Here is a 16,156-nt window from a genome sequence, read left to right on the forward strand (position 1 = left end):
AGCATATTAGATGGATTGGAGAGTTTTTTAAATAAGAAGGTCCCCACCATGCTGTTTTCTCCCATCATTTCTCCTCTCACCACCTTCCTATCTTTTATGCAAAACAGATTTGTCTGAGTCGTCCCACACTATCTGGGCAGCCTGTCTGCCGTGTGTCTGTTCCCAAGTTATATAAAACTCCCACTTTGGCAAATGCGAAGTTTGCTATGGTTTGCAGTTGCACAATGGGGTGTTTTCATCTCCGAGTTTGCGTTTTTCAAATGCTGAAGCACAACTGGAACGACTTTGGCATCAGTCTCGGTTCTCACATGAAACATATTTAATTAGAGGGCGAAGTAAAGTTGTTGTAATCAAGTGGTTGCAGGTTCATAGCCACTGTGTCCATCAACAGCCATGTGTGTACTGACGTGTTGTTGAGCAAGACGTTTCACTCCCACCTCCTCTTGGCAGGTTTGAGATGGAGCATCAGCTGATTAACTGAAAACTGTGAAGAAAAAAAAAAGGGATTTTTGGATGAATCAAGATGGTGGTTAGGTCTGGACCACCCAAAAGGGGGGCATAAAATTTAATTTTGCTGATTTGAAAAAACCCAGATTTATCCTTTTTAAATGTTTTCACTTCTAGAAAATAGTTTTTCTCTGTGTGCCCATTTAACTGAATGGTAAAAAGTCACTAAAGCCACTGGTAACATCACAGTACACTTTGCCAAAGCTTGAAAAACAACATATTTAAAATCAGTTTTATATGGCAAAGGAAAACACTGCATTTTCACGAATTGCATAAAAAAAAGATAGATGAAAATACAGTGCAACTTGCCATTGACCCGTGCTCTCCATCAATTTTGGTTTTTGGCACTCGTAGTTTAGATCCACGATTAGGAAACTTTGTTTTGACAACAAGTGACAGAGCAATATACTCCTCAGTTATTTCCACATCTGAACTCTTTTTAACCGCTTTGTATCTCCATCCCATACAGTCTGAAATGACATTAGGAATAGTGAAAGTGACAGAAACGGTATTCTTGCGCTCTGGAAAACAGGACAAAGCCACTGCCACAAGTGGCCTCTTTTTTCAGGTCAAAAATGTCTTACAAATTTGAATCTCATTACCATGTCATGAATACGTCTTTGGGAATCCATTAGGCATTTCCTGCCTAAAACTACAATAAGAATTCACATTCAACCAAAAAAGAAAGGAAAGAGCGGGGAAAGAGAATAAAGCCCCGGCGAGAACATTTACTGTAAAGCTGTTTTAGCTCTTTCAGTCCACTTAAGAAGAGGCAGAAAAAAAGAAAGAAAGATGTGAGTGACTGACAGATGATAGCAATAAAAGTAAGAACAAACTGGCCATTTTACTGCGGTAGGGCCATTTGAGAAGGGATTATTAACTTGTCAGCATTTCAAACTGAGACACAACTTTTTCTCCTCTAAAACACATCTCCATGTCTCTTGTTACTTTTATTAGAAAGTCTTTAAACCTTTTGACCCCAGAGGGCCTCCGTTATTGGCTGTTAATAGGGACACGCTGGTCAGTGGGGAGACCCTAAGTGCCCTATTAATCATTTGTTTAGAGCTCGGGCCTATTTTGGTAGCTCTGTGTTTAGGGTGGGTTAAAAATAGCAGGGAGAGATTGAGACAGCCGTCCGCCACTCATCGCTCTAGCTGTCAAGACACGTGGGCCCTTGGGGACGAGGGCAGGAGACCCCTGAAGCCATGGAAGTTCAAAGGGCACAAGGTTTATCATTATTACCCGCTAACTCTTTGGCGGCTGACAGAATCATTGTTGGTTTGATCGCTAAAAATAGAGACTGAATATACAAAGCTTTTCCTGACATGACAAGCAAAGTCGAGTTTAAATTTAAAAGAATTTTCCATGTAAACAGTCAAGAGTTTCACGTCAGAGCTGCTAGACACTGTAGTTCACACGGCTCAAGTAAATTTTGCAATTCATGAATAATACAAGGGCAAAGCAAACGCTGCTACATGCTTCCTACACTAAATGCCACAAGTAAGTGAGTTGTTTGCCGGCAGATTGACAGTGATGGGAAATAAAATGTCATGGGATCAAATCATTAATCTTGTCAAATATTGTCATATGACAGAAGAAAATACAGGTGTGGAGATTGCATCGGCTGATAAAACATTACTTACAGCCATTTTTCCAATAAGCAATGGACTCGGTGCTGTCAATATTTGGAGGGGATGCGAGGTATGCCCTGGCGAAGGCCATTTTGCGAGGAGCAGAGAGCCTGCTGGGAAAAATACAGTGGTTCATGCTGGGTCTCCGGGAAGCTGAAAAGCCACCGGCAAAAAGCTATGAATTATTTTGAGCGCAAAATACATTTTCTTTGAAGACTGTCGGGCCATTAGAGCCCTTTTGCTCCCTTTTAAATTGTTTTTATGCTGTGAGTAATGTTAACCTTTGCTTTTGTAGTCATGAAATTCTCTCTGCACCTTTTTCCTTCCTGGCACAAAGCACAGGTGGGTTGGAAAAGCTGGAAATAAAGTATAGGAACCATTTACTGTGAGGAAAGAAGAGGCACAAGGAAGGAATTAAGGCTTTTATCTTACATCTACAGACCTCTGTTCCCAGGTAAATAAGAGACTCTATGTTCATAAGAATAAACCCACACAGAAATAACCATGTTTAATATATTATAAAGCTTAGAGTGAATACTGCAGCAGAAAAAAAAAAGAAATACTTTGAGGCTAGAAACCACACCACATGCCGTTGAAGGCATAATTAAGTCCCATTACACGTGTGCTTTTGAGTATGATAATGACTTTTCAAAAAGAAAGTGGTCCAGTTGTTTGCATGATCACCATGTACGGAGTATGAGTCAGTAGGCCCCTGGGCACAGACCATTGGCACAGACACATAAAATGTCCTCCCTCTTAACTACAAGAACAATCAACAACATTGATTGGGGTGGTTTTTGCAGGTTAACATTAACTCTAAAGTTAAGTTGTTGGTTGAAACTCCTGTTGTTGAAGAGAACCTCTCCAAAACCATCCAAACTGACACTTCTCCACAAAAATCATACAAAAAAAAGCAAAATATCATAATACACCATTAAAGGAAGTGTGTGATGCAGGTTCTGTTTCTTAAAAGCAGGGCTGTTTTGCTGTCAAACATATTTAAATTGCTTTGCTAATTTTAATGGAGCACCGTGCAGCTGTATTAAGGAAAAAATGAATATAAATATAATAAGAAATATTATAAATGAGGCTCGCTATCCGCAGATATTCAGTATTAAAGGATCAGGATTAAAACAGGAGACTTTCCTATTTTGGACTGAGCCACTGAATCAAATCAAACAGAGACTCTTGCTTATGGGCCCCTGAATCTGTGTAGGTCCCTTAAATAATCCATCTGAATGATCATACACACAGAGGTGGTACAGGAGCTGTTTTAAGGCTTTCCCAAATTGTCCAGACAACATTGTAAACACAGTAGGAGAGATAATAACAGGTCAAGTTTAATAGTCAAGTCAAGTCAAGTCAATTTTATCGTCACTTTTTTGCCTCAGGGGGCTTTACAGTCTGTATAGCAATACATCCTGTCCTTAGACCCTTGACTTGAATAAGGAAAAACTCCCTATAAAACACCTTTAATGGGGGAAAAATGGAAGAAACTACAGAAATACAGCATGAAACAGGATAACAAAATGACAATGGATTTATAGTATATAGATATGTGTAATATAAGACACGGGGACAGATACACAAGCACAGTTTTTAACGGATCAATGAATGGATGTGACATGCACGAGGCACTGACCCGTTGACGGTGACCTCTCGTGCCCTGCACCACGTGCACACAGCGGCTTATCCTCTCTCATCCTCCTTTCACTGCACCGGCTGCGTGATCTCCATGGGAACGTCGTCACGCAGGAGGACGTGAACGGGACGATCTGACAGTGAGCTTGCTTAGCATGGCAGCAAAGGTAAGCAGATGAGTTGTTTCCACAACAGTTTCTCCTATTTCTGAAGAACTGTTCGCCTTGTCAGGGGATGTGCTCGTTCCCGAGAGCGTGTCCTGCAGAGCCCGGTGTCAGGAATGCTGTCTGCCCGGGAGTGCTCGCTGTCTGTCGGTTAGCTTGCTAAGAGGATGTGCTAGAGGTTAACACCAGCCATACAGCAATGACATTGAGGCTTTACAGTAGCCGGTTAGCTGCTTAATGTACATTTGGCTAATGGTGCCTGAGTCAAGCTGACTGAGTTGTGTTTTAAAAAGTGACGCAACGTGCGCATAATGTCACTGTCCTGCAATTTATCCACCCTGCTCCTCCCAGGCCCCTTCTCCTCTTCACCGGTCTGTCTTTGCTAATAAAAAGCCGGTGGTAGACACCGGTAACCTTGGTTAGCTTCATGCTACATGTTGTGGCATCCCTGTCATAAACTACCTGCAAGTGCCAGAGGTTCCTACAGGCTTGAGGATAAAGTTTTATCACCGTTTTAGTGTCATTGTTTGTGATTTAATTGTATTAATTTACACTCTAAGAAGTCATACTATACACTATTGATGTGATGTAATTGAACAGTTGATACCAGCTGCATTGTTGGAGTCTTTTTTTAAAATTTCAGTTGTTATTGAGTCTATTTTTTAAAGAACATTAATACAAATGAATAAGTACAAAAGACAAAAAATAAACACATGGTCCTCCACAATAACACCGTCTCACAGGTCCCCTCATACAAATATCTTGGTGTTTTTACTGACAACTTAGTAACCTGGAACACCCATGTGGACAATCTGTGTAGCAGATCACAACAATGACTGCATTTCCTAAGTTGATTCAGAGTTTATGGTGTTGATCAAAAATTTATGTTAATCTTTTATCAGGCAGTTTTGGAGAACCTTATCAGATATGGCATCACAGCTTGGTTTAGTAACCTCTCTGTGCAGCTAAAGACCAAACTGTTCCAGCTGATGCAGACTGCATGGAAGATTATAGGGGTAAAACAACATACGTTTCTACAGTCGACTTACCACCAGGCTACCCTAAGGCAAGCCAATAGGATAGTAACTGAGCCATCCCATGTTCTATACGCTGAGTACCAGCTACTGCCCTCTGGTAGGAGGTTCAGAGTCCTTCCTAGCAGACTAAGTAAACTTAAAAATTCATTTATTCCGGTGTCAATAAAACTTTTAAGTAGTGGCAGATAAGGCCAGGCTGAGCACTGGATAACCTTTTATGTAAGGGATTTTCTCTGTTTTTTATTGATGTTTTTGTCTTCTCTGTTTGCCTTGGTACTTTTTAGAACCTTGATATGTTATTTAACACTTTGTATATTTTCTGTATATGAAATGTTGTCTTTTTATGGGTGAAAAGCCGAAGAGAAATTTCCCACTCTGTGGGAAAATGAAGTTAATCTCGAATCTCTTGAATCTTGAACATAAACAAGAACCGAAACAGCACAGACTAAACAAAAGCACAGCATCATCTCTGCAGCATTCATAACATTAAAAGTCCGTCAGCACAGCATCAGTCCTTGAAGGAGTCACTGAGTGACCCGTTCTACAGATCAAACCTGGAAACAAAAGACAAGTCCCTGTGGCACAACCAAAGCAAAAACAAGAACCCACTCCTTCCATCTGAACGTTAAAGTCTTTTTTTAAAAAGAAAAAGTCACACCAGCAGCATCATCTACAGTGACGCACAAACGATGCACCAAGACGCACTAGGATAAATGTGGTGTGGATACAAACTTGACTATGTATGTAAGTTGTATTTAGAAAGTGTTATTATATATCATTCACTTCTTGTTACTTTTGCAGGCAGTTCTGCCTAGGAGGGCCGACCCCACTGAGTTGAAAGCCATTTTCGAAAAGGTGGGATTTTACTTATGTACTTTTGTTTTCCCTTTTGTGTCAACCTCTGAACAGATAAGCCTTTCACTCATTATTCCATTTTTTGTGTGTTATTTGTTTTTTTCTTGAGCAAATTCTAAAGCTCAGCATGCATCCTTGTGTCTATATCCATTTGTTTTTGTCTTTACAGTATGCCAGCGTCAAGAAGAATGATGAGAGCTTCATGTCACCGGAGGACTTTGTGAACCGTTTCCTCCATGCCCACACAAACATCCGGCTGTCGGACGAGGCCACGAAGCTCCTGGCTGGTGTGGTGGACCAGAAGAAAGATGGGTTGGTGTTGTGTATCACTGTAGACACAATTAGTATATGATTGCCTGGTGAACAATTAAAATGACATATACAATGTTTAGATAATCCTTGCAGCTTGGAGGGAGGGTATATCTAAGGAATAGCTGCTATTGTAAGTGGAATAGTGTTTTGCACATAATGTGATAGATACAGATATAGCCAAGTTTTTTACAAAATCGAGGATCAACAACAGAGTGTCTCGTGAGGGTTGACATCATTGTTGTTGGACAATATTCCTGGCAGAAGTTGCTGATTTGAGTGTGAAATTGTTTTGCTTTAAGCCACAAATCTCTCTCTCCTTATTAATACGAAGCCAACTGCTAAGTAGTAAGCTAATGACAGACTCCGAATCAGTACATGTATTATGTATCCCTTTGATCTTGAATGACTAGCTTTCTCGTGTTATTTTGCATTTCATAAACAAACCAATGACTGAATCCTTTGGTGTAAAAAATGCATAGAGGGATGTTCATACTTGAATTATATAGCAAAGAGACATCAAACCACCAAAGGCCCCTTTCAGGTGTTTCCTTCTTTGTAGATACACCCCCAATTTCACACTTACTCCTCCCCCATCCCCATCACCCCTGTTTTTTACATTAATATGTATGTATTTAATGATACATAATGATGGGTAATAAAATGTTAGGGTAAGTCAAAAAAGATAAAAAAAAAAAAACAACACATTGCCATGGTAACCACCTGGGCTTCTACAAAGAGCAAAGTGCACATGGCTGCGTAGTTTCATGTTATTACATCTGCTTTAAGGTGTATGTGAGTGAGCGTGTGTGTGTGTGTGTGTGTGTGTGTGTGTGTGTGTGTGTGTGTGCGCCTGTGTGCACAGAGGATGGTGAGATGGAGTAGTGGGGGTTTTGGAATTGGAAAAAGAGAGAGCAAGGGACCCACGCACGCACTCACACACACACACGCGCGCGCACACACATAAAAAAAAAACACACACGTGCACTGTAATTGCCCATGCTATTCAGGAGCACTCCGTTGCATTGTGCGGCTTTGGAGCAGGATAAATGGTGGCCGTGGCATCAGGGTAAATCTATTAGGAACCCATGGCCCAGGCTTTGTATCTAAACCTCATTTTGGTTTTGTGGAGGGGAATGGAAATGATATGAGGGCAAAACAGGGAAAAAAGTCAGTTTTTTTTAAATTTCCGTTCTCCCAAATAATGTTTAGACCTAGGCTTAGATGTGATTCTTTTTTTTTTTTTTTTACAGTTGACATTGTGAAAGCTTTATGATGCTCCTACTTTGTTATTTTACTCCTGTACTTCGATGGATAAATGATTTGACAAGACAGAGTCTAGATGATTATTCTACTACAGACCTGAACACAAAACAAATAGATATAGAAAAGCAGAGATAGAGCAACATCAGCTCCTCCACAGCTCTAGCTGAAAACACAGATGCATTGTTTTTCCAGCGCTTAGCAAACCTCATGAAAAGAACGGGAGCAAGACAAAACAAAACCACTTTAATGGCTGTATTTTCATCCAGCTCGCCTGATCTCGTGCAAATACGCCGTCAAACAATAAGTTTTGGTTGCTATATGAACGTAGTGTATTTGAAGCTTGCGCGCCTGCTGCTGTTTTTGCCAGGTAGGACTCCATTTCAACGAGATGAGTCAGGGGTAATAGATTTAGCAGGGGGTCAGATGGCAGGCAGCATGCTCGCTTACTTTTCTGTTGGAGTGTGTCTGTGTGAGAGAAATTTTACTTAGATGTGTGTTTGAGAGAAAGTGTGTGTGTGTGTGTGTGTGTGTAGGGGGGGGGGGGGGGGGGGGGATGTAAACAGTGAAAATGCATTTGTCTGCCTCCCCCCTCTGCGACTGTGTAAATCAGGGGATATAGTGACAGCCGTAACAATCTGTTATGTGGAAATCACTTTTCTCCCTCTTATTCTCCCCGCTCCCAGTGAGACAGAGAGACAGATAGATAAAGAAAGCGAGAAAAAGAGTGGAGGCTTCGGAGGGTGGAGATGTCTCAATTTCTAGGAATCAAACTTTTTGTGTACGTGTGCACTGACATACTGAACAGCGAGATGGTTTAAAGATTTTCCTCTTTCACTCAACTAATGACTTTTTTTTTTTTTTTTTTTTTTTTGCTTTTGACTTTCTCTGCCTTCCTCCTCTCATCATCACTTTCTTTACACTCTAACATACCATAATGCACTCAGAACTCCCACCATTTCCTTCAGGCTCTCTCTCTCTTTCTGACTCCCCATCTTCCTGCTCCTCTATTCCTTCTTCCCTCTGATATTTTGATAGAAGCATCTGTTCAAGTGTGAAAAAAACGCTTCCCCCCGTAGACTCTTGGAGGTTTAAAAAAGAAGAAAAAAAAAAACTTTGTTAAGGGAACGTGCTGGGAAAATAGCAGTCTGCCAGCTGCAGTGGGTATTCTGGACTTGAACTGGTGGGTGTCCACTCTTTGAAACTTAACAGATACTGGCAGCTAGCACTCACCTGCGTGTGTTCGTGTGTTTATGGGTGTGTCTGTGTATGTCTGTGTGCAAGCGCTCTCTTAGGTGGGTGGAAGGCTGTCAGTAACAATGCCAAGATGCCAGGGACAGAGGATTATTGAAGCCCCTCTAGGCCCCTCTCTCCTACTGCTATCAACGAAGGAGAGCTGTCTTCCTATCAGCCAGGCCTAACCAACACCATGCATTTATGTTACTTGTAAACAATGTTTCCAAGCCTAGTTTTCGGTTCAGAGGAGTGTATTTAGATGCCCGCTGAGAGGAGAAAGAGATAAAAGCCGTGTGACGAAGATAAGATAAAAACAAACAAAAACATATGGAATATAGGGTTGAATTTTTATGCCGGACAGACTTATCGCTGACAGTTTAAATTGCATTGTATTGGCATCATAACAAAAGCGTCATTCAGCTGTCATCCATAGAAGAACATGCTAGAATCAAGTCTTTGTTTACGTCTTGTGTGTTAGATCTCTCGTCTGATACATGTCACGGATATGTCTATGCCTGTTTAAAGATTTAACAAATCCTGTGGAGTGAAGTAAGTACAGTGCACTGAAGAGATGCCATGGGCACAGTATCACATTAGCCCTGTCTCCTAAGTTCATCCCAGGCTGCATAGATCGGGCAGGCCTGGACACATGCCACAGCACTTGATGGTTGGGAGATGTTGTTGGTTGATTTGATTATTGAGTGTCTCATTGGGGTTGGTCTGCATAGCAAAAAAACGATGGCCTCCCCCTCTCATGGTAATCATTTTGCCGCCGTCATGGCGCTGCTAATCAACCATCATAAGCTTCATCCCTGGCTACAGAGCTGTGCGTAAATGCTTACGAGTATGTGGAATGTTTCTCGTGTGTCTGTTATGGAGATGCCCCCTGGATCTTGTCCGGACTCCCCGGTCTAAACTATGGTCCAATCCCTCCGTGATCAGCAGCCCTCTCAGTTACACTAATATGCTGATTATCCACGTCTGGGAAAACACAGACAGGACGACCAGCAAGCATGTAAACTGATGCGTGTGAAAAAAAAAAAAAAAAAAAAAAAAAAAGAAGAAGAAGAAATCTGACTTTTTCCCTCGGTTCTGTCTGGGAACGCTAGTGCTCTCTGAATCTTTGCACTGCAGCTTGTACCTACTTAAACTCCTTCTGAAGTGTAATTTCAGAGCGTACTATACATCTGTCACAAAGGAATGATCATTATTCAAGAGTTTGATAATATTCCAGCAGCGTGAGCGGCAACGGTATTGGCTTTGTTTTTAACAGTGGATCCACGGTCTCAGCAGTGTGCTTTTGTGCCCCATTCCACCTACTTGCTATCAGCAGGGCCCTGCTCTTAAGAACTACTCGCTTAGTTAATAAAACAATTAGTCTTGCCTTTGAAACAACGACAGCTAATTTCATTTGGCACAGAGGAGAACTGTACGCTCACTTTTATTCCCTCTCCGCGTTTCTCTCAGTTCCTCTGTTGCTCTCTCTCCAACACACACATCCACAAGCGTATTGATGCCATCATTCGAGTATTTCTGAGTTTTTCTTGAAAGCAGGTATTAATCCGAGCCTTTTGTGTTGACTTTTTTGGCTTCTCGTCTTCCTCAAGAATGTTTGATGGTAAGAATAACATTTTTGCAGACTACATTACTACAAGACGACTTTAAAGGCAGTAATCTAAACTGCGATTTTCAACCTTTATCCTGGATCTCTGGCACTCACCAATTTCAAGAGTATGTCCCTTTTCCTGGTATTATTTTGATAACCAATACTTTTGTCAGTGCACAGCTCTTCTCTTTGTCAGTCTGTTTCTTCTATATCTTATTTTTTGCTTGTAAGTGTATATATATATATATATATATTAGGATGTACATTAGCACCTGCAAACCTGAAACAGAGTCCAAATGAATACCTCTAAATTTCATCAGTAACATAATTAATTACTGCAAGCAGGAAAATGTAATCATTGCACCCCCCCCTCCCTCCTCCCCACACTCCCCCCTCGGAAATTGAAATAGGTTTAATAGATGGATGCTTGGGGACCGCTCATTAGCACTGACCCCTCCTGTAATTATCAGATCCATTTGTGAAATTCATAATGGACTTGTGGCAACTGTGAACCAGGGCCTAAATAAAGGCTAGACTGCGTGGTCCAGTTCCCCACAGCAGGACTCTCCCAAGGGGGCTCTCAGTGGGTTCACACAATAGGGGTGTTTATGTTTATTTTTTTTTCTTGTTGATGATGCATGTGGGCATTTGTGTTACTGTGGAGAGGCTGGAGATACAATAGTATTTATCAAAACACTGACAAAAATTGAATAGAGAGGAAGTGAAATAAAGAAAACAATATCTGTTGTGTTTACTTTCAACTCATTATTCGTGTTTCACTGTCGCAGATAATCCCAGAAAATATCTTTTTTCTTTCCAGTTCACATTATAAAAAAAATAAAATAAAAAAAAAAAAAATTCCAACTTGGCTTCTCCTTATTTTCACACTGAACCTCAAATTGTATTAGGTTTATATTGAATTGAATTGTATTTCCATAACTGGCTCCCAACTCCCTGCTCGTCTGTCTACTTGTTTAAAATGGCACACTAAAATATAAAACTTCATATTTCACACTTTTTTTTTTTTTTTTTTTGCTGCTGTAAAGTCGGCCTTGTCTATACCAGCTGCCAGCTCAGACCGGGAACACACACTGAGTTTTTAAAAATGTTTTATTTTCTTGCTGTCACACTCAATAAGTTTATGACATTACATATGGAATAACAGACTACTGGATAAAAAGTCTGCTTGAGTTACGCATAGTGCAGATTGATAGGTTGTCCCAGTGTTCTGGTTCACTATATTGTTTGGCAGTAATTACAATGGAGTTTATGGTTTAATGCAGTGTTAAAATAACTTGCTTTTGGAATTTAATATTTCTTTTTACTGGTGTAATTTAGCTTAAGTCTTAATATGGATATTAAAGAGCCAGTGTCTCATATGTGTAGCCGGTTAAGTATTTATTCATAGATGGATATTAATGAATCAACTGGACATTTTCTTAGTTCGATTACAGTCTTTAACAGTCTTTCCTCTTCCTCTGTATCCTTCTTCTCTTCTTTCAGGCTGATCTCCTTTCAGGAGTTTGTTGCGTTCGAATCGGTGCTGTGTGCCCCAGACTCTCTATTCATGGTTGCCTTCCTGCTGTTTGATAAAGCGGGCAATGGAATGACCACTTTTGGTAAGTAGTTGCCTCCAATGTATAGGTTTAGATGAAATAATAACCATTAGCATGTATATGGTAGGTTGGGTACCATTAATGGGCCTTACAAGAGACCTTCAAAGATGTACAGATTCTTGATAAATACATAGCTAAGAAACCTTTGCGCATTTACATTACACAAATACATTTCTTACTTATTTTAAACTACTACTTTTACAGTATTGATTATGTCTTCTGCTAACGTTGTTACTTTTCCTATATAAACTGTAAGCCTATTACTTTTTCTTCATCTATCTTATTTTCAAAATCAGCATAGCGCCACTATCTTACCTCTTGTCTTCTTTTGTGAAATATTAAGGAAACCATATTGTAGTGATATACATGTTCTGATAAAAATAAAGTTGTGGAGAAAGTAAACCTCACACTCAGTGGCTCAACATGTGTGCTGGTAACCTGAGAGGATACTAACTAACAAATATGAATCAGGATGCAGTGTTAACTGAAGCGGCAACTCATCTGATGACTAGTGTAACTCTAATGGTGTTATGTAAACATAAAATAAAGGTTCATGTCTCAAAACTGCACTTGTTGCTTTGCTTTTGACATTTAACCAATCCTGACGGAGTACTGAGAATGTTGAAAGTGTCGCTAAAGAAGTTTTCATACAAAATCCTCTTTTATTTATGTGAGGTCTGACCTCAGCTCATCTATTCTGTTGTGGTTGCATCCACAAACAAAAATATCGCATGTGGTCCCGTATCTTGTCTGTACAAAAAAAAAAAAAAGGTTAGGTTTGGAGGTGGAGAGGGCTGGTGGCAACTAAAGGATGGAGATGAAGATGGAGGAGGGGGTGGGTAGCTGTGTGTGTGTGTGTGTGTGTGTGTGTGTGTTTGTGCATGATTGGCACCATTACTCTGATGCCTGGAAGCTCGGGGGTGAAAAGGGAAGACATTTGTACTCGTTGCTTATTTCACATTTGCCTAATTGATTTAAACAAGTCTAATGCCAGCCTTCTGTAGGTGTGCGAGGCGTTAGCACATTAGACTTGATTTGAAATGCAGGGCACACATCCCGCTCACAAACAGGGAAGAGTAAGTGAATTTCATTTTAATTGTTGCTGTCGACAGGGTGCAAGATCATTGCAGGTGATTATATATGCACATATGTAAATGTTCATATTTAAAAGGATCAATTAGAGTGACGTTGTCTTGGTGGCAATTAAAAGGTCTGCTGTTTTTCTCCGTCTCTCAAAGGTTAATGAATATCCCAATGCCTATGAGCTATGAGGCTCGCATACAAGTGGAAAATTGCATGAAAAACATAACGCACATCATGCCATGCACAAACACTGACTGCAGTGTCTGCCACTTGCATCGGGCTACCATTTCACCAAAAGCAAATAACTTCTGACTGAGATTATAGACTTGTCAAAGTTGCTTTATATTGATGCATTACAGAATTCTCTCTTTTTCTCCCCTTCTCCTTTTCTCTTTACCATTCATTGAATTAAAGGCACCAAGGAAACATAAAGAGCTCCCTTCTTTATTACCTATTAAAAAAGTATTAATAGCCGCAGCTTATGTTGCATTAAAGCCCCGTTTGTTTCCCTATGCAATAAATGTCTGTACTCTCATTTTTCTTTTTATTTCATTTTTCTGTAAAGCCATTTTTATTTGATAATAAGCCGAGTAATTTCTGTTAAGTACAGGCGGCGCAGCGCTCTGATTTTTTAGCGCTTAAAAAATAAATGCATAATTTGGTGGAATGTTGAGTTCATAAAAATTGCAACGTAACACAGCATATGAAATGCAGTTGTACCTCAGCCAGAGAGACAAAAAAAAAAAAAAAAAAAAAAGAAAAAAACTAAAAGAGGACTGAGTGTTGACAGGTCTATAAAAGCTGATAATATAAACGCCGTGGCTCAGGAGCGGCCTCTCCTTTAAAGAGTTAAAGGCTGTATATTTATTGCCTCATTAAAGTGTAAAAAAACAATGCACAAGCTGTCTTCTTTCTGAAGGTAAGGCAGAGCTGAAGTAAATATCACCTTTCTCTCGCTCTCTTTTTTCCCCTCCCTGTCTGTCTTTATAAAAAAATTGTTTCTTTCCTCCATTCCTTTCTCAACTCGTTCACAGCGCGGCTTGTTTGGTAATAAGAAACAGGTCGCTCTATTGGTTTGTTTTTGTTTCTTTAGTAAGGCTGTAATTTAGGACTCATGTTCAGTGTCTCTCCACTCCACTGGCTGTAGAGGCTTAGAGGGTTCAGGCAGAGGAACATAAGTGAGAAGAAAAGGCTTTCCTTCTGAATACAGAGCCTACACAGCTTAAACAAGTTCTGCCATGTGTCATTCAAGACTGATGTAGTGTTGAGGAACTCAATCAGAGTAGAATTGTATTCAGGAGATTGACGTTGACGTTTTGTCAGAATCAATCACAGACAGTTTTTTTTTTTTTCTTCCCAAAATCAAATAATTACTAATGTTAACCACAAAATAGGAAACACGTGTTATTTGTTAAAACTTGACTCACAAGACTTCGTACCAACAGATTTGAGGTCTTAATTAGAGCAAACTAAAAACTTAAGCAGGAGAAAGTATTTGATAATTGTTTGTTATGAAAACACGAACATGCAAAGAAGGAGACTTTGGAATATGGATGTTTTTAACGGCGGTTCATATGTGTAGTTAATGTAAAGTCATTAGCCCTAAAATAATGTAGAATCTGTAAACAGAGTTGATATTCTGTAATCACAAAGGATATATAAATGCAGTGTTTTGCTTCAGTCTGACAATTTTGTGCTTCATTGCTTGCAGATTTTTTTTTTTTGTTGCAAATTGTCGATATTTTCTGTACAGTAAGTCTCACAGGAAATGCTGGTACGCTGCCATATTGAGTTGTTGCAGCTTGTTATTAGGCTGTCAAATGCACCGCTCATAATTCAGTCATTTATTGAAGTAATGTGTCTCTTTTTGTCTCCTCCGCAGGGGATGTGAAGCAGGTCTTCAGCCAGACCACCATCCACCAGCACATCCCCTTCAACTGGGACAGCGAGTTCATACGGCTGCACTTTGGCACAGAGAGGGACAAGCAGCTCAGCTACGGAGAGTTCACCCAGTTTCTCTTGGTGGGTTTTTAATGTGGATCACCTGCGCTTCCTGTCTCCTCTCCTTCTGTTTCACATGCAATTTCTCTTTATAATCTGACAAAATCACATTCTTAATCTCTTTCTTTTTCCTCCTAGTTTGTCATGCTGTGCGTCTGTCTTTGGCTCTTTCTATCAGTCTGTCTTTTTTTTTTTTTTTATTTCTATCATCCGACGAGCATCAATGGCAGCCAATAAATCTGTATCAACTGATTTATGTGCTTTACCTGCACACTTTGCCTTATCCTCGCATATTTACAACCTGTTCAGTCATGTAACTGCATTGTCAGATACTTATCTAACAAGTGTGCGCACATACAAGCACTCAATCTATCCCTAGTTTTATCCCTCTCAAACACAGCCCTCCATATTGACCAGATTAGTCATTAATGAAACACTGAGGTTATATATTTGGGACATTTTCTGCATTTGTTTTCCATTACGGTAGCTGACGTATACCTAGCATTACTCCACTCCACCTATTCTGAAGCAGGTAGAGACGCAGTTCTACCTCCATAAATAGTATAGCTGGAATATTCCTAGTGTATTTGTGGCGTGTGAGCCATTTTCCAATATGATGTCTAGACTTAAATCAGGTCTAAGCAGGGAGAGGTGGTGGTGGGGGTGGGAGAGAGGGCCTGAACTGTGCCAAGTTTGCATCCACACTCACCATGTATCTGAATGAGCTTTTTATATTACACTTAACTTAGACCAGATGGCTTACACACAGTGGGCAGCAACGCATGGATATTGGGATATTGTTATACGTGCGTGCGTCTTCGCGTGCACGCGCGCGCACGCGTGTTTGAACAATGGTATGTGTGCGTGCCGCCGTGCGGTTCTACGTATGTGTGTTTATTTTACTTGCGCGCTTTTCCGTATGTGTAGGCAGTAGCATGGACGCTTTGTGCATCTGTTGTTGCTTGTTTTTTCGCCTGTGTGTGTGTGTGTGTGCACGAGCGCAAGAGTGTGGCGTTGTGGCCAGTAGACGCTGTACTTTGCATTGACAGCGTGCCCGGTTCTCTCCCAGTCAGTCACTCAGTGGTTTCCAGCTCCTCACAGCAGCAGGCTCACAGCCAGCCGCACTCATTGCTCAACTATGAAATGCACATTTCCTGCTTATGCTGTCTGTATTTGATCATTTCTCATAGGTTTTGATTCATTCCTT

At 40.4% G+C, this 16,156-nt stretch overlaps 1 protein-coding gene across 1 annotated transcript in view; it reads left to right on the top strand.

Moving 5' to 3' along the window:
- Positions 1-3,700: 3,700 nt before the first annotated feature.
- LOC122969681 (calcium-binding mitochondrial carrier protein Aralar2) overlaps positions 3,701-16,156 on the top strand; it is a 50,171-nt gene continuing 37,715 nt past the window's right edge. Inside the window, exons 1-5 of the mRNA XM_044335590.1 lie at positions 3,701-3,946; positions 5,782-5,835; positions 6,005-6,147; positions 11,753-11,868; positions 14,831-14,970. Coding sequence (XP_044191525.1) covers positions 3,935-3,946; positions 5,782-5,835; positions 6,005-6,147; positions 11,753-11,868; positions 14,831-14,970 — 465 coding nt within the window. The 5' untranslated portion in view covers positions 3,701-3,934. The remainder of the gene's footprint in view (positions 3,947-5,781; positions 5,836-6,004; positions 6,148-11,752; positions 11,869-14,830; positions 14,971-16,156) is intronic.

Source organism: Thunnus albacares, chromosome 19, assembly GCF_914725855.1.
Source record: "Thunnus albacares chromosome 19, fThuAlb1.1, whole genome shotgun sequence".
NCBI lineage: Eukaryota > Metazoa > Chordata > Actinopteri > Scombriformes > Scombridae > Thunnus > Thunnus albacares.